The sequence below is a fragment of the Mercenaria mercenaria genome, chromosome 2 (assembly GCF_021730395.1).
Source record: "Mercenaria mercenaria strain notata chromosome 2, MADL_Memer_1, whole genome shotgun sequence".
In the NCBI taxonomy this organism is placed as follows: domain Eukaryota; kingdom Metazoa; phylum Mollusca; class Bivalvia; order Venerida; family Veneridae; genus Mercenaria; species Mercenaria mercenaria.
In genome coordinates, this window is record NC_069362.1 from 72,262,001 (window position 1) to 72,287,913 (window position 25,913).

Genomic DNA, 25,913 nt, shown 5'->3' on the forward strand with positions numbered 1-25,913 from the left:
CAATTTATAATAGAAGAAATTCAGTCCAGAGAACAATTATTTATGTTGGCAAAAGAAAATCACAAATGTTATTTTAACTTGAAAAGTGACCCTTTCAACCATTTAAACAATTAGAACTTACATTGGAAAGCCTTTCAGATATTTTATGATGTGCATTGTATAAGTCACTTCTAGCATCTATGTACTAAGTTATAAAATTCTGAATAAAATAATTGAACCCTCATAATATTACATATAATATAAATATTGCTGAATTTACAAATACTTGGACTGAAAAATTGACATAATTATGTCTCACTTTAAAGCATAAGAAATGGTACTACCCACGAAACAAGTGAAGTGTAAATCCCTAGCTGAAATTTTAGCTAAAGTAACTTATTTGTAAATGAAGTTTAAATATTGAGCAGACTCTAGCAACAATGACTTAGACTTTGACCAAAGCAACTCAAAATGCAATCAAAACATTGGTACGCTACACAAGTTGTTTGTATACCAAAAGTTTGGTCTGTATATCTCATTTCTAAGAGAAGATATTGAACAAACAAGAGCTGTCAGTTGACAGCACGCTCGACTATTCTCAGTGCTTGATAGTATAATATAAGCTATGAGTAAAACTTTAACATTACAATAAGCATATTCTAAGTTGAAAAGGGGCCATAATTCAGTCAAAATGCTTGATAGAGTTGTCTGATCCTGTTTACAGACTGGGGTCATGATGGTAAACAAGTATGCAAAATATAAAAGCAATATCTCAATGGACTTTGAAAATATTAGGGGTGGTACGCGAACTTTAACATTACAATAAGCATATTCTAAGTCGAAAAGGGGCCATAATTCAGTCAAAATGCTTGATAGAGTTGTCTGCTCCTGTTTACAGAATGGGGTCATGATGGTTAACAAGTATGCAAAATATGAAAGCAATATCTCAATGGACTTTGAAAATATTTGGGGTGGTACGCAAACTTTAACATTTGTGTGACGCTCACGCTAATGCCGATGTCGGGGCGAGTAGGATAGCTCCCCTATTCTTCGAATAGTCGAGCTAAAAATGCTTTTTCTGTCATTTAATACTGGTGACCTAGAGCTTGAACCAAGCAACCTAAAATGCTATTGAACATTGGTTGTCTGTACAAGCTACCTATATACCAAATTTGATTGCAATATCTCATTTCTATATAAGTTTATTGAGCAAAACCAGTTTGTTTCTATTTTAAGTAATGGTAAACTAGGATTTGACTGGCAATCTATTTGGCCTCAATATTTCACATAACAGTGTCGTGATGATCCATTAATTAAGTGGTTCATGAGAAAAAACATTGTAATGCTTTTCTATTTTTAGCTCTGGTGTACCCTACAAGGGGCAAAGTGAACCATTTGCATAGATATGAGAATGGACCTTATAAGGATGCTACAGAGTAAGTTTGGTAATGATTCATCATCTGGCTTGTGAGAAAAAGTTATTTAAAGATTTTTTCATTTTTGCAACTTTGGTGATGAGCTATCAAGTGGTTTGTGAGGTGAAGTTGTTTGAAGGGTTTTTCTACTTTTAGTTCTGACCCTACACAGGGCTATAATAAATTATCTGAACAAGCTTGACATAAGTCCATGCAAGGATGCTACAGACCAAGTTTTTTTTCTAATTTTAGTTCTAGTGTCCCCTAAAAAGGATAAAGCAAAATGATTTAAAGCAAAATTAAGAGAGGCCCATACATGGATTCTACAGACCAAGTTTGGTGAAGATTCATCAACTGGTTCATGAGAAAGTGAGAATAAGTCTTTTAAATATTCATTTTTTACTTTTTAGCTCTGGAAGCCTGCCAAACAATTTGTAAACAAATGAGAATAGACCTTACAAGGGTGCAACAGAAGTTTAGTGATAATCCATCATTATTATTATTATTATATTATATATTCTTGAGAAAAAAAGACGAATGAATGCCAAACAATCTACTTTTTCTAATTAGCTCACCTTCAGTGAAGTTGAGGTCTGCTGAAAAGAGGACCTAGACTGCGACTGACCCTTAATCTGATAATACTGTACAAAAATAAAAATGCGGGTGACAAAATAGGTTTCAGAATCATTTTCCTAACTTTACAGCAGATAGTTAAAATAATTTTAAGACAGAACCAATTCAGGTATGATAATCATAAGAGGTCAATGCAAGAAAACTTCACCTTTAGCCTGCTAAATTTCTAAAATGGACTGGTCCATCATTCGGATATATTTCCAAGTGGGCAATACCATTTATTATTCAAAGTGGTGTTCACTGAATGGATGTGCAGGCTGATCTTGGTCTGCTCTGGTCACAAAGGCAGAATCAATCATGTTCAGCATGATAAGGGTTTATAACATGAAGTTAATACTTGAGATGTAATAACAGATTGAAGTACTGGTGGAATGCAATTGTAAGTGTCCAAATGATGGTGAAAGTGACAATCAAGTAACTTTTGCCAATGCATAAGTTCAATATTTTTGATATTATGCAAAAGCATAATCTTGCTTTCTTCCAATTTTCCCTGCCATTAGTGTCATTTAAACTGACTATATACACAGCAGTGCACTGTTTACAAGCCTTGTCACTAGAACAGTAAAATTTATGAATACGATTTATCAGAAAGGGGGTTAACTCTGTAAAAAAGTAAAATAAAGTTATACAACCTGTGCACTGCATGTCAGATTATCACAGTGAACAAGTGTGTAAAGTTTCAATCCATTCCCATAAGTGGTAACTGAGACACCAGCTAAGTTACAAAAACTGCTTATGGTAAAGTGCGCCAAAATGCATTAAAGTTAATTATAAATTCTAACCATTTAACTGGTGACTTGTTTATAACATTGTTTGGAAAGCCATCAACTATTGCAATAGTATCAACAAGAGCTGTCACAGGAGACAGCCGGCTCGACTATTTCAGAGCTGGATAGTGAAACAAGGCACATCTGAGGAAGCTGGAGCTAACACTGGAGTGTTTAGTGACTCCGATGTGGGAAATGATACTGAACAATAGTTTAAGTCTGATTCAAATGTATTTTAAGTTATAACAGAGATAGATTGAAGTGTATCAATAAATCAACTAAGTTTAAGAGGGACATAATTCATGGAATATTTCTGCAAATGTAATATACCAGGACTGTGTCATAACATGTTGCTAATAATTTAAGTCTGTTCAAATCCATCTAGTTATAACTGAAATAAAATGAACACACCTGAAAGGGCGTTGGGTCAAGTAGGACAGCTCTCAATATACTTTGTATAGTCAAGCTAAAAAAGTATGCCTGCAATATCAAGATTTTTTCAACTTTTTTCATCTAGACTGAAGGTGCATTAGGGGCCGACCATTTGAACTTCTGCCTGGGGGATGTCTATGGGGGTAGGGGAATATGAATAGGATTTGGGCTGGGATTTTTTTTGCTTCTTCAAAAATCTGATTTTTTTTCAAAACTTGAAGACCAGAAATTTTTTTTTTAAGTAAACCAAAATATTTTTGTTACACTTTTGTTATTCAAAAACTAATCAGCACAAAAATGAAAAACATTGAGTATTAAGTACAAGAAACATTTTGTCTTATACTTCTTTGATTAAATAAAATTATCAAAATGAAATGTATAGCTTTTCATTTTGACCACTGTCATGATAAGCAAAATAATTCAAATCTGCTGTTAATGTATACATATACAAACATTATTTGACTGATACCTAAAAGAAGTAATTTGAGCAACCAAGGCAGTAGCCAGTCACAAATGGATGTTCAGGGACAAATATGGCAACAACTCTGGTGCATTTTGACGTATATTTGGAGATATACAAAAACTTGCATTAAAAATAAGCTAATTCTAAGTAAAACTTTTGAAATCATTAATACAATAAATTATGCATGTGAAAATCATGCATAGGCCTTAGCCTTTGGGCCTAAATGGTAGCTATGCTAATGGTTACCTTAAGAATGATATAGCTATTAAAGGGTAATAACCCTATACTGATCTACATTTTTATCAAGTTTCAAGAAGATCTAAGAATTTGTTATTTTGTTGTGTGAGAATTTATGAATTTCAAAACAATTAAAGGGTACCGGTAATAACTCTGCAGTAACTCAGACAGACTGACAAAAGATATGCATGTACCACCGCCCTACAGCAATCTACATCTGTATTAAATTCCATGAAGATACATTAGAGGATTATTTTGTTATATGGGAATTTGAGGATTGTAAAACAATTAAAGGGCAATAAGTCTAATTACTGAAGTGATCCTTAAGAAAGTTGTTTTGAATGGTAAGTGGGTTGTGCGCGGATGGCATTATTGTCTCTATATATCAAAGTGCCCTTAAAGACTTTGGGCTTTAGTTTGGCTATGTAGAGTAGCAACGTTTGAGCAGCTAAAGATTATTGGCAGCGATTCAAATGCCATGGATAAAACAAACACAACAACAGCCACACTTACAGAACATAACAGAAAGAACAATTTAACAGAAAGAACAACTTATGCTGAAAGACCAAAATTACTGTACATTCGGCTCAACATTCACTTTTATTTTAACATGTCCAGTCAGACAAGTACTCTCTGAAAGTACAGACAAGTGTAGTGATAGCAGGTTTATAGGCCACTTCCAACAGCCTTGTTATTGGGTTAGGTTAACCCTTTAGCGATATGGTTAGTGTCAATCTTCAAATCATGAGGTCCGGGTTCGAGCCCCAGTTCAATTGGGACCTTGGTATTATTTGTCCCTGGCTTTACTTCACAAACAATTATTATATAATATACATTTTTCTGTCATGGATGACACTGAGGTATTTCAAATGACCACATTTAAACCTTAAATTTTGAAGTCTTTAGGCAAGATAGAAATGATGCTTATAGAGGGGTTTTGCTAGCAATTAACAATGATTATCTATGAGAAAATAGATATCGGTGATGAAATAGCATCAGTATTTGTGAAAGTAACCTTAGATAAAAAGAAAATTCTGATAGTAGGCTCAATATACAAACCACCAAGTAGTGACCTTGCATATGTTGAGAAAATTCACTCCACTTTAGACAGTATTCAATCAAAATACAAAAGTGTAGTAATGTGGATTGGAGGTAATTTCAACTTACCTGACATTTACTTGGATAATAATTCAATACTAGGAAATTAGAATTCTCAAAACATCAATCATGAATTTATGAAATCGAAATGTTCTGAGTTTAAAAAGGAGTTTCTTGCTAGTGATTCCTCGAATCGCTCAATAAACAGCATGAAGGACACAATTAAGAAGGCATTGAATGATATCCTAGACTCAATGACATGTGTTCCATCCAAAATGTCCTCGTCGAGATATAATCAGTAATGGATCACTAGTAGTGACTACAGAAGTGAAGCCACTGAGCTGGCAAAAGAAGCAAAAGTACACCCGGGCTCGTAGAGACCAAGAGACCTAAGGACATCAAAACATATGAACATATCAACATTTCTTCAAGAAATGCTTGTAGATCAGCATATAATAAGTATGTAGATAACATTATAAGCCCAGAATCAACAGCAAATTCAAAGCGTTTCTGGAGTTTTATTAACAGTAAACACAATGACAACAATGGTGTTCCACCCTTGAAGGCAAAAAAACGGTTTGACTCACGTGGATAGTGAAACTAAAGCAAACACTTAAAATGAATAGTTCTCATCCGTGTTTAACAAAGATAAAGATATAAACAATATTCCTGATATGGGCACAACTCCTCACCCACCTGTAGGCAACATTCAAGCGGCCATATCTGGTGTAGAGAAACTTTTATCCGGAATTGAACCACATAAAGCTAGTGGCCCTGACGGAATCCCAGGGCGTCTGTTGAAGGAACCATGCCTCTGAATTGGCACCAGTATTCACACTATTCTTCCAGGCCTCACTTGATCTTGGTACAGTATGGGATGAGTGAAGACAGCCAGTGTGGCACCTATTTTCAAACAAGGAGATAGAAATAAGCCTGAAAACTACCGACCTGTGTCACTGACATCAATCATATGTAAGCTTCTTGAACATATAATCTGTAGTCACAAAATAATCATATGGATAAGCATTCAATATTAACCAACACCCAGCATGGCTTCCACAGAAGACAATCTTGCAAAACTCAACTCATTTTGACAGTTCAAGATAATGCTAGAAACATTGATAATAAAGGCCAAACAGATGTCATCTTGCTAGCCTTTGACAAGGTGCCACACCATCGGCTTATGATGAAACTATAATACTATGGATTTCATGAGAACTTACATAACTGGATTTAATTTAGTAGTTTTCTGGAGAACCGCACCAAAACAGATCACCTTGATGGGTCTCAATCCTCAATCGCATCAGTACAATCAGGAGTTTCCCAAGGAAGTGTCCTCGAGCTATTACAATTTCTGCTATTCATAGATGACCTTCCTGAATTCAATGTTCAGACTATTTGCCAATGATTGTATTCTTTTTCCAAAATATCAAATCAGAGACAGCTTCTCGTGCTCTCCAGCAGGATTTAGATAGCTTACAACGCTGGGAGAATGACTGACTTATGCAATTCCATCCGCAATAGTGCTAAGTTCTACATATTACCAACTAGCATCGACCAATCAAAGCTCCATATACAATCCATGGACATATACTTAAAGAAACTGACAAAACAAAACACCTGGGCATAAATTTTCATAAGACTGAGAGCTGGAACCATCATATAAGCACAACAGTTAAGATGGCCAATAACACCAGATCATTTGTACACAGAGACATTTATCAATGTCCCAGAAAGACGAAAGAGCTATGCTAATTTAAAAAACAAACTTTAATAAGTCCTCATATAAAGTACTCCCCTGTAATCTGAGATCCATCCAGACTCCATAAGGTTATGGAATAGCCTGCCACAGACCACCATCAACTGTCCCCCTACTGACAGCTTCGAGAGGGCAGTACAGGCAGTCACCCTCTGTTAGACCAGTATTTTTAAATGCACTGAAAATAACAGAGACACTTTAATGACACCTGTACAGCTTAACAACCACTCACATCACAATTGCGGCAGTACGGTTATAAACCAGATGTAGTCAAAATAATTCGATGTTCAGATTGTTTTATATTTGTGACAGGACAATCTAAATGTCAAAACTTTGAAGGACCAAAATAATGGAGGATAAATCACAGTACACAGTCGTGTAAAGTTATTGGTTTTATCGCTTGCGCATATTGGCATGTAGACACGGTAAACGTTAATTGTGTACAGTATATACATAGGTTTAAATCACCAGAAAATTCGTAATTTTGAATATTATTTGATAATTTTTACATTTTAAATCAATGAGGAACTGAATCCCCTTTCGATACATGTAAGTTTTATTTGAATTTATAATCAGCATTTAAACCTATAGCATGTAAAGCATTGGCAGTGATGAAAATTTCATCGGAAATTGCTTCCATTTTTTTTTTGTCTTTCGAGTGTTTTGACGCGAGTGGGGATATTGCCCATATGAAAAAATTATCTCAATATTTCCTAGGATCATGTCAAATTTGTTGGACTTAAACCAGATGTAGACCGTTACTCATATATGCAGAACTGAATATGACTACAGGTAGTACACTGAGCATACAATACACTGACTAGAGGTTAGGGTTAGGTTTAACATTGGTAATAATAATAATAATAAAAACTTTATAATATACTGATACAGACAAGCTTACTGTCGCTTAGTGGCTGCTTTTTAATATCTGACATTTGCAGCCACTGCAACGTTACAGTTTAACCTGTGACAATATAACCTGTCACAATATAAAACAAAATTTCCCTGGCTACATTGGTTGGAGAATTCGAACAAACAACAGATGCGGTAAGAGAAGAACTGGACAAAGCTTTTAGTAAATACATAGCAGATTCAGGGAGATCTGATTAATGTCGATTTATCAACTTCCCTCAAAGTCAACATTATATTTGAGGGAAGTTGTTAAATCGAAGTTGTTAAATCTAAGTCAACATTATATTAGAAAACATTTTTGAATCAAGCAACTGAGAATAAGCACATAAGAGCAACAGTAACCAGAGATACAGCACCAAACTGTGTCAGAAGTGGTCACCGCTACAACAAAAGCGAAATACAATCTACACACACATAAACATACCGATGCGTCGGATTATTTCGACTAACACCAGATGGTGGCTGTACTATATGGAAGGAAAGGAGGAAAGGAACCTCTGGGCAGACAGTCACAAGACTATTAAAACTCTATCATGTTGACATCACTCATCATTATCAACAGGACATGCATGCTAAAAAAACTTGTTTGTCTTGAAATTCAAAATGTATACTATACTTCTTAGCTGTGGGACTGAAGATAAATATTGTAAAATTTCACTCTGTAAACAGATCAATAAACTTCATACCTAACTTGACCCATTTTAACAGTTTACCACTTTCCATAGTGTAAACGTCCCCAAGGTGACGAAAACAATTTTTTTCTGTCGGCTGGTTTACAAACAATTTTCGTAACGTAACGCTTTCTTGTAAAAATTCGTAACCCAGTCTAGAATTGTTTATCGCCCTTTAATACTTTTTAGTGTTGGATGTTTGACATATTTTCATTGGATGAAATATAAAACACAAACCAATGAAAACACCGATACCAACAGGGATACAAACAGGGAAATATTTTGTAAACAGCGGTACTTTCAAAAAGGCTCAAAAGGTAATATATAATGCGGTACTTCTAAGAGAGAACGCAGTGATCTGAAAACTAAACAAGGGGTCGTGAATTCGAGGCCCAGGTTCACCAACTAAACAATTCTTCCGAGTGAGGGTGTTTTACACGAATTCCGGACCATTCACTCCCAAGTCTTTTCCTCCCCTGTCTTTTCCTCCCCTGACTATTCACTCCCAAAATGGGAGTGAATAGTCACCTTATGGGGTGACTATTCACTCTCATTTCATTTTTTTCTATTATGACAATTCAAAACTATTCAATGTTTAATATTTAGGTTGGAACTGAATTCTAAATAGATATTCCAAGAATATTTGAATATTATTGCATGTATGATATATAGAGTGGTGGAACCTATGCTCGCGGTATTTCGATAAATATGCTCTCTGCAGAAGCACTGACAAAAATATTTCATCATGCTATGTTCAACCAAAGATCTATAAAATAAATAGATTGGCAACTTGAAAGGCATATAGAGCAAATCTCGCCAACCTCCCGTGACAAAAAAACGAGATCTCGTTACCGGAAGTGGCGCTTTCTCCACGCGCCATTTTGTACGAAAGCAATTATTCATTGGTAAAATAATTATCACCGTATGACCACGCTTCTTTCGATGGCAAAACAAACCCTGTACTTTGTGTCTTAAGACCATTTCTCATTAAACTAATTTTGTTTTAGAAGCTAACATGTATTTCAAATGTAGTTTTAAAGGTACAAATTGTAACTGCATGCTCGCCGATGTTTGTTTTTAGTAAGATAACGCCGAATCACGCTCTGACACGAGCTCACGCGAGATTACACCCAGTTGCCATTCTGTGTATTTTATACTTCTTTGGTTCAACACCGACCACCAGTGAAATGCCTTTACAACAAACGCAGCGATAGCCGCACGTGCCACTCACGTGACGTATACAGCAGCCGATACATTTTACGCAATCTGTATCCGTCGCACAAATCTCACACAAATATGTCAAAATCACTAAACTAAAGTTAGTTTTTTAGAAATCATGCATTACATTCAGATATAAGATACATTTAAGAGCAAGATGTGATGAATGTGACGCCTGGCTACACTACGAGTGCCTTTCGAACCATGAAAAGATCGATGTTGATCTTAGTATTTTGACAAAGTCCAAATGGTTCTTTCTGAGATATAGGGAGGAGTAAATTTCCTACACACAAAAGAAGTGTAGAAAACATTAGCGAGTTAATCACTGTCGTTGTTTGAATCTTTAATACTTGAACATTCTGTTTTTAAACAACATTATTATACGTTTTTAAGCTTTTTTCTAATAGTGACTCCATTTCGGAAAGGGAAATATACACATAGAGGCACATACTAAATTATATCCCCATTTATTTTGTTTTTCACATAATAAATGAGTAATGTTCTAAATATTATATTCGCATATGCTTGTTTGTTCATTTTTAGCCTGCTGATTTTTTTTTTTTTCGTCCTTAGTTTAATCGATATTACATACCGCCAGCAAATTTATTTGTTTACTATTGCAGCTTTCCAAAGGCTTTGCGGTTTCCTTCATGTTGATTATTAATGAAAACTAGCTTGTATTAGGGAAATGCCAGATTATCTTCTGTTTAAATGGTTTCTAAGATTATGATTCATGTAACCAAGAACATTCATTCAAAAGATACATGTATACAAATACTTTTCAGTACGTAACAAATTTACCATTACAATGATTCATGTAACCAAGGACATTGATATAAAAGATACATCTAGACAAATAGTTTTTAGTACATAACAAATTTACCATTACAGTACAATCATTACAATGTACTAACAAAACAATGCAGACTATTAATGTATGTCATTAACTTTACTTGGAATATTTTGTTTGTTTATACATGTATATAATTTTATTTCATTTTTTTTCTTTATTTTTGCAAAATATTCTCTCATTATTGTTTATAATCATGTTTATTGAACACATTTATACAGTGAGCTATATTGAAAATTGGCTCTGTCAAATATGTCATCAGCTATAAATAAAGTTGTTACTTACTTACTTGGGTCAACGGATTTTCTGCTCCATTTTTTGCAGAATCAACATTTTAAAAAAAAAAATTAGCTTCCGCTGGCTTCAGCTTTTGCAGACTGTTTTCAAAATATCAAAGAAGGCCTTTTTCACTGTTAAGGACCCTTTTTCACTGTGAAATGACAAGACTTCACAAAATTTATCCATTCTAAAATGTTGATCAAGACCCATCAAAATCATATTGGTTTCGAGAGAATTTCAATTTTGACAGTTTTAAACTTTTTTGTACACATTCGTAAAATACATGCTTTTGAGTTTATTGAAGTCAGTTGACCATCGCAAATTCACCTATTCAAACATTTGTGTAGAGCAAGAGGCACAAATTATTGTAGATTTGTTCTGCAGGAGACTGGCATCCAGATCCATCGCTAACAATTTTTTTTTTTAAATATCTGGAAATAAATTCGATATCTTAGATATAATTGGAATATAGCAATAACGACGCTGTTCCAGGTTTGATAGCTTTTTAATAATGACGTTACATACTTTTGTATGTATTGCAAGGATGTGACGTCGTTTACGTTACGTTAAAGCATGCAAATTCACGACATGCTATATTTCTTAAGAAGGCTTTAAAACTTAATTATTGACAAACTATAGAATCTACTATAGAAACACATGAGAATTTGCTGTTTTTAATACTTTACCATTCCCGGCGCATTCATCTTTTTTTTCTTTCTTGATTTGGAATTTTAAAAATATTTTAGAAACAAAAACTCATATTCTTATGTTTATAATATGACCAAACTTCAATTTGAAAGAAAGATGTTTCAGCCACTCACTCTATCTTTACATTACTCTTCTTTAAAACCTAATACTTAAAATCTTCTTTGCTTTGGCTTAAAGATCTTTTTTTATCATGCCAGAAAATTTTTAAGTCTCATTTCCTCAAAAATTCCTTAATTTTGTTTTTATAAGATTTTAAGATGTTTTCTTTACACTCTATGTTTTATATTTTTTTTGTTGCACTAACAACATTTGATACTTAAAAAAAAACAGTCTTGGGTAATTATTTATCTTATCTTACATATCTACATTAAAAAATAAAAGAGAAGTCAATAAATTAATAAATTATTCAGTTTTGTTGTCTCTAAATATAATCCAGCCAATGAACATACAAGCAATAATTAATTAACCTAACCTAACTTAACATAAATTATATAACTTATGTTGTGTTACCTTATGATGAATTTTAACTTTAAAGACATGAGAAGTATCAGTTAGCAATTTCTATAAGATATTGATCTGAAAGGTGATGATTAGGGTAGCAACTTTCAATCAGGGAGTGTTAAACAAACACAAGTGATAATTGATGACTTTGTTAATATACAACTAATCAAGGAGGTTACATCTCATGGTGATGAGATAATTGGTAGCTTTTAAGTATACGGAATATCAAAGATGTTTCACAAATTATTTCACAAGGTATAAGGTAATGTTATTACAATTTAAAAATTTATCATGCACAATGCTATAATGACTTATGAAAATATTGACCAAAGGATTAAAAAAATATACACATAAAAATCAAAAGTTTTCTTTTATTTCTTTTTTCTTTTGATACAGTGAAGTATGAATTTTGTTAGAATGTTTTCCAGTTACATTTTTAGTCTCTATTTATAGTTTCTATTAGTCCATTTCAATAAATGCAAACCCAAAAGTTCTCAGCAGTTTAAATTACACATTTAGGCATCACAGTAAAGTTTTATTAAATAGGTATTTCTTAATATCCCTCTCTTTTTTCATTATCCTCTTATACTGAAAATACTCAAAACAAACTAAACTTGCATTTTCAGAATATTAATAATTAAACTTGCATTTTCAGAACTTATTAATAATCACACAGTCAATAATATATAAAAAAAATAAAAACCTTCATTAATATTTCCAAAGTATATTTTGGATTATCTTTACCCCTCTCAGAAAAAAATAATCCTACAAATTTTCCCAATACTCAGTATATATAATCTGCATTATAAAAAAAATACAGAAAACATTTCAAAATCATTAATTTTTATTGACCTCCAAGTAATTAAAATATAATATCTAGAGAACAAAATAAAAATGGGAGTGAAAAGTCACCTCTTTAAAGAAAATGGGAGTGAATAGTCAGGGGAGGAAAAGACTTGGGAGTGAAAAGACCTGGGAGTGAAAAGACTTGGGAGTGAAAGAGCTGACACCCGTTTTACACCTGTAAGCGAGGGGTCCCGGGTTCGATCCCCCAAAGAACTAAAAATACACATTTTTTATTTTTATATAGCTCTTTGGATCCCCAGACTGACTGCACATTTTTCTAAAGGAAGTGGCTAATCTTTTAGTCCCTAGTGGTCCTTTGTGCCTCCTTAGTGGTTTATTGCAGGACCGCATAAGAATAGCCTCACAGGCTATAATTTCCTACGGCTCTCCCGTAAGAATAGTGAAATAGCCCGCAGGTGGCTATTCCTACGGCTCTAAAGACATTTTGTATGGCCATCTTGTATTGCATTGCACTGAATTAATTCAACTGGTATATTTTCGGACAAATTGTTTACTTTTGTCAATCTTTATTTCTCTTCTCTATTTTTTTTATCACAGAGACATGAAGGGAACATACAACCTGTAACATGATATTCAAAACATGATGTAAACTTAGAATAATGACATATTTATTACTCACAATATTATCATTACATTCATTGAATTGATTGATTTGTTGCATATATCTGTACATATGTAGAATCTAGATCTATCGTTCGATGACAACAATATTACAAGTAGACATAAATAAGCCTTTTGCATTATTCGAAATCACTTCCTGTTCTCTCGGTGTGATACTGAAAAGCAAACAATTTGTTCGAAATTATGCCATATGAATTAATTCAGTTCAATGCAATTCAAGACGGACATACAAAACTGTCCTTAGAGCCGTAGGAATAGCCACCTGCTGGCTATTTCACTATTCTTACGGGAGAGCCATAGGAATAGCCTGTGAGGCTACTCTTACGGGACAGTAGGAATAGCCATGCACTTCCTTTTCTAAATCAGATAATAACAGGACACTCCCATCTGAACAGTCACATGTCAAAAATTTGGGTAGTTTCCATTTTAGCGGTCCCCACTGACTTTGACTATTTATTTTAGGAGGGTTGTGTTTAAATTCTTGTTAAAATAACATAGCTTTGGTATGGGGCCAGTAACGCTAATGGAAAAAGCAGAAGTGTGGGGGCAGCAGCACCAAAAGTAACGTGACGTCATGACGTATTTCCGACCGGGGACTGCTAAACTGGAAGTGTTCCAAAAAATTTACAGGATGTGCAGGAGATATGTCCAAATTGTGACAAAGTAGAAACTACCAGACACTTCATATTTGAACAGGTTGGAGACATCCCCTGGATTGAGAGACATTCTCTCGATCTAAACATTGTCTCTCGTTCGAAAGACAAAATGTCTTTGGATCAAAAGACTCAAATTAGCTTAAGCAATGATAATCATTGAAAGAGTAATTAAAACTCTCTTTTTAGAATGCGCAAATTTATTTCAAATAGAAAATTATCTTTCTTTTATCAAATTTTCAAAATCAAAATTATTTTGGGAATTTTGTTTAAGCATTATAATCCTTAAGCAAACTTCTATGGCAATGTGTTTCTTGTAAAGTTTACTTGAAATAACAAGTTGTTTCAATGAATAAATAATGCGACTGTAATGAAATGATTGTTAGTTCATGTTTTTTCAACACTTAAGCTAAATACAGTCTTTCGATCGAAAGACATTTTGTCTTTCAAGTGAGAGACAGTGTTTAGATCTAGAGACTGTCTCTCAGTCCAGGGGAAGTCTCCGACCTGTTGAATGTCCAGCTTATGCAACGCAAAGAAATAAACTAGAAAGAGAGGTCAGGGCACTAGACAACTTTTGGGGACAGGTACCCATACCCTCAGGAAGGGGAATTTTTTGACATTTTAAGATGAAAAGGGGAAGTTTAAGCCATGTATATGTAACTACTTTTCACACTTATTAATACTGTTTTCAATCATTCCTGACTGATGTGACTATATTGCAACAGTAATCTTCCTTAGAGGCACTATATAATATTAAAAGAAAGAGTTTATATCTATTTGTGTCAAACACCCTATCATCAGGGGAATTTTCTTCTGAGAAAGGGGGAAAAACATATTATTTTAGGAGGGGAATGGTACCCATATTCGGCCCCAAAAATGGCCAAACGAGTGCCCTGGAGGTTGAAGAGGCATCAAACAGACACAGTGAACCAGTTGCAGACATAAATCTGAAAGTTCTGATAGGCAATGTAGAGGGGAGGAGGAAGTTTGGGACAGAAATTCAAAAGCTGTTTCAGCAATTTATTAAAGATTTAAGTAAATCTAAAGCAACCAACTTCACAAAGTGACTAATAAAGTGTTAAGTTTACTTAGAGAAATAATTCCACAAAGAGAAGAATATACACGCAGAGTCTATTGTCAGCTGAAAATTGACATAAAGGAAAAACAACAACAACAATTTTTCTCACCCTGTGACATTTGGCAACCAACGTGGGACCGTGACTAAATATACTCAGAGAACATGTTTACCGTATTCTCTATCCCATAATTTAGAAATTCGAGGATGAATTTCATATAGCTGGGGAGTATCATGGTTTAGGTCTTGAATGTTATAACGGGGAGAAAATGTGTAGGTGGTCGGGTACCTCAGTCGGTAGAGCATCGGAACAGTATTCGAGTTATGGTCTGGCTGACATTTTTCTCACCCTGTGGTTATGTGTTGGTGCTGATATATTTAAAACAACTAAAAATATAGTGTTATAGTATTAATGTAGTATCCTCGGAGTCTATTGATTCGCGGTGTTTATTTATATTTAGCGTAAACTCAATAAATAAAGGTTGTCATAAGAAAATATTTACATACCTTATCAAATATGTCTATTATACTCTACAAACACAATTCCAATAAATTCTGTTCCATATAATATATGAGCCATGCCATGGGAAAACCAACATAGTGGGTATGCGACCAGCATGGATCCAGTCTGGTCAGGATCCATGCTGTTCGCTAACAGTTTCTCCAATCCCAATAGGCTTTAAAAGCGAACAGCATGGATCCTGACCAGACTGCGTGGATGATCCATGCTGGTCGCACACCCACTATGTTGGTTTTCTCATGGCATGGCTCAATTATAAATGTTTTACAGCTTTACTTGGCTCTATACATATTAAATTAAATGTTGTATTGTATACTTTCAGATCCTTGTATATTACTGATTTCTCAAAACATGAATGGGAGTACACTACAAGTAAGTATCATCTACATGTATATATTATATTTACCTTAAAGATACCTTATAGTAATTATACCATCATGTTACCTCCAGGTATTTGTTGTTGTTTTTTATGTATATATGCAATCCCAGTTTCATTGCTAAAGCATGAATCTTGAACAAACGAAAACTGGTCATTTGAAAGCATACAATGGAAGCAATGTATAAAAAGATAAATTTCATCAAACCTAATTTACTGGGACAGCATATATTGTGATGCTGGCTTTTTTAAGTACCGGTATTCAGGCTATACCTGCCCGCTTAGCTCAATAGGGAGAGCGCAGATCTACGGATCACGGGGTTTCGAGTTTGATCCCTGAGCAGGCGGTATGTTCTCCATGACAAATTGATAAAAGACATTGTGTCTGAAATCAGTCATCCTCCACCTCTGATTCATGTGGGGTAGTTGCGGAGAATAGGTTTATACTGGTACAGAAATGAACACTGGTTACGTTAACTGCCCGCCATTACATAATTGAAATACTGTTGAAAAAGGGTGTTAAACCCAAAGAAACAAAATTCAGAGTGTATTGTCTTAGTATATCATGATGCTTGTAAAAACCTGTGTTGAATGAAACTTTTCTGCAATAATTAAGCGGTTATCTCCCCTTTTGTTTTTCATTCTTCTTTATACCAGCAGTATACCAGTACTGGCATAATTATGTCCTATGATCAGGATATATTCTAGGACCATAGCTCTGGTTTGTTGGAAAGTAATGGTATATGAAACTAGTGGATATTAATGTTGCAGGTTGAGGGAGTGAGTGAGGTGGAAGAGTTGCTAGTGGTGGGTCAGAGCCTGTTGGAGGAACAGGACAACTACATGTCCAAGAATCTTCAAGTCTTTGAGACCATTAAGTCAAACTACCTGCAGGTTAACAGGCTTCGACAGTTAATGCAGGAACAAGTCAAGAATGATCTACAAGGTAGTCATTAGCCAACTTTTTATTTGTCAGTGTATATTAAAACTTTGTTCATTTAAATAATACAGGCTTATATTTACGTCACGTTGCAAACACTCACTCTCGATGCCATATTTTCCACTGGCACCAGACTAGAAGAAAAATGCCATTATACATGTTCTACCCCTTAAGGTATACTTTTACTCAACAGAAAAAACACATACCAGTCCATTTTAATCGGGCATTTGTCACATAAAATGCACAGTTTGGCAACTGGGTACTATGCATATTAAAGAATTGGTAATTTATTATCTGTCATGTTCAGGAGTGGGGCCCCTGAGGTCAAAAACTGTCAATTCATAGGAAAGAAACCGTGTTTACACACTAGGGGCCATATTTTTTACATTTTATCAGAATGTTTGTCTCTAGCAAATCTAGGTCATGTTTGAAACTGGATTATCTTATTATTTTAAGTCAAAAACAATGTCACTAGTTTTTCCCTGGGGCTAGTTTTCCCTATATGACTAAATGGGAAACCTTAAAAATCTTCTTCACTGAAACTGCTGGCCTAATTTGCAGAATTTCACAGCAGTCTACATAGTTCTCGCAATTTATTGTAATTTGTCTAAAAACCTGACCAATAGAGGTCAGGCTTTTTTTCTCTATATGACTGTAATTATAGAAAATTTAAGAAATCATTTTCTCAGAAACTGCTGGCTGGTTTTGAAATAGTTTTACAGAAATGTTCCTTAGGTGACCATCAAACAAAATATTTTAGTGTAGATGTGAATCTCAGGTGAGAGATCTAGGGCCATCATGGCACTCTTGTTTAATTTCAGCCCTGGCAGATGAGTACAAACAGATTGCAGAAAAGCCAGACAGAGAGACAGAGGTCAGTGAAATAGTAAAACAAGAACAACAACTCTGTCAAGAATTTCAGTCAGTTCAAAAGAACCAGCAAGAGTTGTCTGCCAAGTGTCAAGCTTTACAGAAAGAGAGAGAAAAACTGCTCGAAGAAAAAGAGAATCTGAGTGAAGAAAAAGAGAGACTAGCCAATGAGACAATGATCAGTCTGCCAAAGAGAAGGTATAGATCAGTAATTAAGTTGCCGGTACAAATGTTTATTGTTTGTAAGTCTAAAATTTTAGTATCGACAGTTGCTTGTCTGTAAAGTTTGTGATAATGTTTAAGAAATAATGTGCAGTGATTTAGTCACTTTGTTGTTAGATGATTTCAGATTTTTAGGAAATTAGGAATCCAGTTGAAGTAAAGAAATACTACTGCACTTATGATTTTCAGTCTTAAATTTCTGGTAAAGATGTAGGGTCAAATTATGGAAGAGCCGATTTACTATGACATAAAGACAGTGATTTTATCACATTATAAAATCACACATTCAGAATTCTTTGTTTAACAAAATCAGTTCTTGTTAAAATAAATATTTTATAGATAACGTTTTGTTATCTTGCAGTAGAGTATATTCAAGCTTCCAAGTAGCAATATTTCATTCCATTTACATCTCTGTAACTCTGTTTGTAATTAGAACCGATAAAAATGTCACATATATGAAAGGGCCCCTGTAGCCAAATGGTTAAAGTTGCTGGATTAAAATCAATACTGCCTCTCCTTTTTGAATTGATGTAGAATTTTTACATGAAAGGGAAATATCCAGCAGGCTTACAGAAGGTACGTGGTTCTAAACATGTTTCACCTGCACTAACAGGTTACATTCAAGTCATCAGGAGTTTTAATTGCAAGCATGTTGCTTGTTCTGAAATAATGTGGGTATGTGCCCAACCACAACCAGAGTATTCTTTGGAAAGAGACAATGTAGTGGATTGAAAACGGTCAAGTAATCCCTTACAAAAAAATTAATCATATGTGGCATTGATGAAATTGTTTATTTCATATTTGCTTGTAGTTAAGTTCATTCAATGCCAATTTTCAACAGTATTTCTCTGTTATACTGGACTTCTATATCGAAGAATAACATCTCATCCACGTGCAACAGAGATAATTGAATGAAATCTTGTCATATTGATATTGTTAATGACAGCTATTTCTTATCCGTAGATCTATGACTGGGACTAATAGTCCAAGTCAGTGGTTTTGGAACAGGTAGATGGACAAGAGGGGCAACTTCACCAAGGTTGACATGAACAAAATGTTACATGCAAATTGATTGGTCACTTTGAAATGGACATTTAGGAGTAAGCAATTAGTATCACTATTAGATCTAGGTACAGTCAGTATACTTTTCTATTAACCTTCCAAAGTTAACTTAAAACCTGACTATTACTTTGCAGAGAAGAGCTGAGCCTGTTCAACAATATCTCAAGGATTCGCTGGGATTTTGAAGGATCAAAAAATGACGTACGAGGATGTATCCTTTTTATAAACATTATTTTTCTGATAGCCAAGACATCATTGGCTTTATTGTCATGACTCAGAAATAAATTTCATTTATTATGCCTCTCCTACTTCCCCTTCAAAAACAGAAGTATATTGCTTTTCTTTCTTATGTTGGTCTGTCAGTTGGTAGACCTAGTTTCTGATCATTAATTCGAGGACACTTTGGTCGTTGGCATGAAACTTCCTGTGGTAGATAGAAAACCTCTCAGTATTGTATTGGGACCAGAGGTCAAGGGCATAGAGACTTTGAGACTGAAAGAATGGAGAACACTATAGCCATCTAACTTTATAGAGTAATTACTTTGTTCAGTAAATGACCCATAGTGTTTTGGGGTCACAGCACACTCTGTACTGAAAATAACATACTGGTATATTTGACAAGCCATCACAGGAAGCCAGTTATGTGTTTTACAAACAGATCTAGTTAACCTTTATCATGCTAGACATGATTGATTCTGCCTTTGCGACCAGTGCTGATCATGATCTGCACTGTTCGCCATTCAGTCAGTATCTTTTTGGTATGCACTCGTTTTTTAACAGCTAATGGTACTGTCTTAACTGAAAAATGGACAAGAAATTTAGCAGAGTAAGGGTTAATTCCCAGGTTCATAAATAGGACTAAAATGGAATTAAAATTTCCATTGAAGATATTGACTGCTTTGGTATTTTACATGCTAGATAGATACTTGCAATCTGATATCACTTCCTTTTTTGGTTGTTAGAGAGACCTTATGCAGTTAACATTGGCATTTTATAGTTTTTATTCTGTAACACAAAAAAAACCTGATCTTTCATTACAGTATTTGGCATTTGTTGCCGTTGCAAAATGCATAGTTTAAATTGGTAGAAAAGTATGTTACTGACTCAACCTGTTGTCTTTTATCACTCTCACAATTAGAAATGTCATGTACTGGAATATTTTACGTTTTTGGTTGTACTTTTCAACTAAACACATTGCAGTGACCATAAAATCACTTGCTGTTCTAATGTGTGCCTATAAGATACTGTAGCATATGTCACCTGCTGACAACAACAAGATAGTAGCAACTTCTGACAACAGCATGACTGTTGAAACTGTTGACAACAACAAGATAAAAGCAACTTTTGACAACAACATGACTGTTGGAACTGTTAACAACAACAAGACTTGCAACTGCTGAAAGCAAGATAGTAATAACTGCTGACAACAGCAAGGTAGTAGCCACTGCTGTCAACAAAGTAACTCTTGTCAACAACAAGACTGTAGCATTTGCTGACAACAACAGGACTGTAGCAACTGCTGACAACAAGACTGTAGCAACTGCAGACAGCAAAACTAGCAATTTCAGACAACAATAAGACTGTGGCATCTGCTGACAGCAAGACTGTAACACCTGCTGACAACAGGACTGTAGCAACTGCTGACAACAAGACTGCAGCAACTGCAGACAGCAAAACTAGCAACTGCAGACAACAACAAAACTGTGGCATCTGCTGACAGCAAGACTGTAACCCCTGCTGACAACAGGACTGAAGCAACTCCTGACAACAAGATTGTAACATCTGCTGACAACAACAAGACTGTAGCAACTGCTGACAACAAGTCCGTAGCATCTGCTGACAACAAGACTAGCATCTGCTGACAACAACAAGACTGTAGCATCTGCTGACAACAACAACGAAACTGTTGACAACAAGACTGTGGCATCTGTGGACAACAAGACTGTAGCATCTGCTGACAACAACAAGACTGTGGCATCTGTGGACAACAAGACTGTAGCATCTGCTGACAACAAGACTGTAGCAACTGCTGACAACAACAAGACTGGCAGCTGTGGACAACAAGACTGTAGCAACTGCTGACAACAACAAGACTGTTGACAACAAGACTGGCAGCTGTGGACAACAAGACTGTAGCAACTGCTGACAACAACAAGACTGTGACAACTTTGATAACAAAACTAGCAAATGTTGACAACAACAAGACTGTAGCAACTGTTGTTAACAAGACTGTAGCAACTGTTGTTAACAAAACTGTAGAAACTGCTGACAATAACAAAACTGTAGAAACTGACAAGATATACCACTACTGACAGTGTACTCTGTTGCTGACAAGGTGCACCATTACTGACAAGATATATGCCATTACTGATAGGGTACACAACTACCGACAGAGTACACCATTACTGACGGGCTTCATCATTACTGACAGATTATATCATGACTGACAGGCCAAGTTATATCTTCACTGACAAGGTACATTATTACTGACAGGGTACACAACTACTGACAGGTATATTCTTAGCAAGATTCACCAAAATAATATATCATTAATGACACAATACATTGTTACTGACGTGGTTCACAATTACTGATTTATAATGGACATAGCACACCATAACTAGTAAGGTACACAACTAATGGCAGGGTACAGCGTTACTGACAAGGTAAACAGTTACTAGCAAGGTACACTATTAGTGTCTATTTCTGCCCTAACTGATATTGTAGTCTACTTAACATTTTGTTTTTCGAAGTCAAGGTTTTAGCTTAAATGCTATGTTATGGTTTTCTATTATATTTTCTCTAACACTTACAAACAGATATCAGCAACAAGACAGATGTAAAACCATTCTGCTTTGACAAGAGGAAATGTTCTCAGTTTTTCATCACCAATTCATTGTGGGACTCTATGAAAGAAGACTGAATTTCCCCAGATTTTTCAGAATTACTTCCCCTTGTATGCTAGCAATGAAATATGCATACTTTTTAGAAGCATGACTATTGATACGAAACTGTTTTTAAGATTAAATGGATTTCTTTATAAATACACCTTTATACTTTAACACATTATCTTATGTGTTATGAATGTTTCTCTGATATTTTCAGTTTTGCAGCATTTGAACGTATTAAAATGATGGACTGCAATTTATTTTCATTGCATATTACTATTATCATACACCAACATTATATTCTAACCCGAATGCAGACACACTCTACTGTTTGGAAAATGTAGTTGTTATTAGGGTGAAAACTTACTGAGTGTTAACAAAAGTTTATGATAATAATACATACAGTATGAGATATATTCAAATGAAAATTCCTTTTTGAGTATATGATGTGAATATTGTACTAGTTAAAGAGTGTAGATCTTCATATTGACAGAGACTTGTAAGCTGTATACTTAAGATATTTAAGTGAAATGTTTCTTTTATCTGATGTTGCATTATCTTCAACTTGTACATCTATACTATGAATAAAGAGAATGAAATATTGACCATTTTTCTGTTTTCCAACATTCTAAACCAAATGGGTCTATTACAATATTTGGACAATATCAGCATCAAAATAAACATTTATTGTCATTCATATATATAATATATATATGTAGAGTAATATGATAGGAATGTGTCGGTGGAACTGGAAACAAACACACAGGTTTATTTTGATGTTTTAACCAAACATTGTGGGCTAGCAGCAAACTTATAAATTTGTCGGACACTGTTTAAACCCTTTTAGGGCGGCTGGAAGTCTTTTTTCACTTGGATAGTAACAAAACTTGTACAGAATGTTTATCTCTGGTAAATCTGTAGGAAGTTCTCCATGTAAAATTTCATAGGGCCAAACAGGCGTATCCTGACAGGATATGAAGTCCCTGAAAAATCTCATAATCACGTTAGAAATCGCATATTTTTCCTGTTCTTATTGAAAAGTGGACAGTACTTAGGTTTTTTGAAAGCTGTGCCAAGTTTGAAACTGGGTCACTTAGAGTGAAAAACTAGGTCTAAAAGTCATATCATTTTAAAAAAAAATTTGGTAACACTCTATGCCATATTTTCCCATTGATGTACATGAAATTTTGTCTTAAAATTTCATCTTTAAAAGAAAAAGAATTAGGTCAAAGAAGTACAATTTTGATGATCCTTTCTGGCATTTTCCTGATTTATATGAATGTTTGTATTCACAATATCTAGGTCAAGTTTGAAACTGGGTTATCTCAGGGTTCAAAAACAAAGTCATCAAAAATTCATTTAGGAAAAATGCGATAAAATGCAGACTTTCTTCTGTAAAGAAATGGAGTGGCCCTGAAAGGGACCGTTATGTTTGTATTTTATCTAGTCAGTTCGTGGTGCTATCAGCAAGGGCATTTAAATTTAGACGTAGGGGACGAATTCGTTCACTGACGTAGCACCGTTGTTGTAGCTTTTCATTACTCGGCAATGGACTGCATTGTGAACGAATGATGGAATGTATGTGTGTATGTAAGCTTATTTATAGTCGCCACCGGAAACCCATATGGACGACTCCTCCAGAAGACTGTAAGTAATATGTTAACCGCGCGGACCGGAGATTTGCTCTTATATGGAAGACCAACCGATCTACATGGCTACGTTGAAAAAAAAAGACCAGGACCTCGTCTTTTTAAGGAGTCTCTATGGCACCTTATCACTACCCCTAAATAGGGAAAAGAATAGCAAAACAAGAATATTGTGTGCACACATTTTTATTGAACAAGTACTAGTAACTATTAAGGATACAAATAATCATGGTCTAACACACGCAATTTAAACAAAGCCAAAACAAGTTTATCAGATTGATTTGCTATACAACACTGACAATATTCAGGTTTAGCTAGTGAACTAGCTTTTGCATACAAGTGTCCATAGGAGTGTTTAAACCAACTTCCAACGTCTTTGTCATTGAGATGCCGATATCTTAAATTGGTTCTAAACGAAATTTTATTGTCAGAATAGTCTCTAAATCACATCCTCTGACTAAAGCGTCCAGAGCAAATATGCAGTAAACACCACACATAGCACCGCTTCCACTTTGAAGTCGTATGGTGTTCCTAGTCCACCTTCTGGTACTGTTCTCCAGCTTCTTCTAAGGGTGGCAATCCATAACAGCTGTATTTTCTCTAAAGTAAATACCAGTAGCAATGTTGATCTGTGTCATGTGTGTTCACTATGTAAGCTTTTACATGACATTGTTTCTGCTTTGGTAGATGATTTTCCATTGGGTGTTCTCAATATAAACGATTTATCCAAGATGTATAGAGTTTCATGGGTATTCATGATTCCAGGCGTCTTTCACTCGTTCCAGCAATAACATGTAACGTCCAGCGCACGACAGTAACTGCAAGATAATATTGACTTTTAGTCTTTTAGATGTTAATAATTGTCTGTACAGTATTTTAATCAAATCGCGAGTATATTCTTCTAGAGTCAGGCGATTACTGAAAACGATGATGATGATGTTGATGATGAATTATTAATACATTTTTTTTCTACAGAACCTCATGCATGCGTAGCTCGTCCCTTGTGCTTCAGCTCTGTCAGATCGGAATATCATACTAAATTCTAAAATTCTAGTCTTTTTTAGAAAAATGTTCTTGGATGGTAGATAACTCGTGCTAGTTTGAGCCCGAAATTCTATCGTCTCCAAGTATAATACAGAGACATTTATCAACATCAAACCGATACTTTACTCTTCCGTTGTTACTTAGTACCACCACTGACACATAGCATACTCACTGTTAATTACTTATGAAAGTAAACATGTTTTCATCGACTAGTTCAGCAGTTAATGTGTAGGTCGTTAAACTTTCGAACATTTCTTTTCTAAAGGTCTCTCTCTCTCTCTCTCTCTCTCTCTCATACTATGAAAATTTTCAGTATTACGTTATCAATTATAATTTACTAGTTATAATATGTAAGAGGAGAGCATTTATTAATGTATTAATGTTGGTAGAACTTGTTGTCCAATCCTTTTGCAAGTGACGATATATATGTTGATCTGCGTATGATATAAATAGTCGCGAATCTTGAAACTTTTTGACAGCTGCCATACCATTTATTGAATATAGTGATCATAATCGGTTATTTATGGCTAAATACGTAACACAACTTTTAGCCATCTGTAGCTCCGTCACTAATATGCGCGCATAAAAAAAGTATTAAAGAAAGACACATTTCATTTTTTATCTTGTATAAAAACGACCATATGATGTCACCATAGAATTTTATGACATGCATCTGTTGAGATTGTGTAGATTTATATTTTGGTTTTTGGGGGCAATGCCCCCAGATTTAACAAACCGTCTTTCAATTTTCCTGTCGAGCTTATGACCAAACTGACAACACACAGAAAACAAGTTCCAAAGTATTTACCAAACATAACTTTCATATTGCATTTTGCAATTATATTTTCGATCCAGATATGATTAAATAAATCTACACATTTTATATCAACAACAGTATGTGAAGAAAACTAAACTGCATTATAAATATAAATTATAATAGATCTTCTTCAGCGTAAGAATAATAAAAACGCTTGATTTGATCACGTGATCAATTCTGAAACCGACACTTGTTTTGATCATGTGACCTATTCTGAAATCCAATAACTAGTTTCAGTACGCTTAAAAAATGTGTTCATGACATGATTCTGCGTGAAAACGCCACTGATAAGCCGATAGATTATTGATTTTTTCATCACCGTGCCTCGACACTGTTGTGGATGTGTATTACGGAGAAACTTTATCACTTTGCGGCGATCAGTACCGT

General features: G+C 34.7%; 2 protein-coding genes across 6 annotated transcripts in view; one reads left to right on the top strand and one right to left on the bottom strand.

Annotated features, from left to right (window-relative positions):
• The window catches only part of LOC123564291 (F-box and WD repeat domain containing protein 10B-like), a 40,899-nt gene extending 32,369 nt beyond the window's left edge, over positions 1 to 8,530 (bottom strand). For both annotated transcript variants that reach the window (XM_045357758.2, XM_045357755.2), the window contains exon 1: positions 8,382 to 8,530. The gene's annotated coding sequence lies outside the window, so the exon portion shown is untranslated. The remainder of the gene's footprint in view (positions 1 to 8,381) is intronic.
• LOC123564292 (kinetochore protein Spc24-like) lies at positions 1,376 to 22,624 on the top strand. 4 transcript variants are annotated; one of them, XM_045357762.2, is made up of 6 exons: positions 1,376 to 1,415; positions 15,984 to 16,033; positions 16,809 to 16,983; positions 17,799 to 18,045; positions 19,266 to 19,342; positions 21,951 to 22,624. In XM_045357762.2, exons 1-6 carry the CDS (start codon positions 1,385 to 1,387, stop codon positions 22,052 to 22,054), a joined length of 684 nt encoding a protein of 227 aa, XP_045213697.2. In that variant the 5' UTR covers positions 1,376 to 1,384; the 3' UTR covers positions 22,055 to 22,624. The 4 variants fall into 4 exon arrangements, with proteins under 4 accessions (XP_045213697.2, XP_045213696.2, XP_045213698.2 ...); XM_045357761.2 differs by lacking the exon at positions 1,376 to 1,415 and adding an exon at positions 8,569 to 8,683; XM_045357763.2 differs by lacking the exon at positions 1,376 to 1,415 and adding an exon at positions 8,702 to 8,762.
• The last annotated feature ends 3,289 nt before the right edge of the window (positions 22,625 to 25,913 follow it).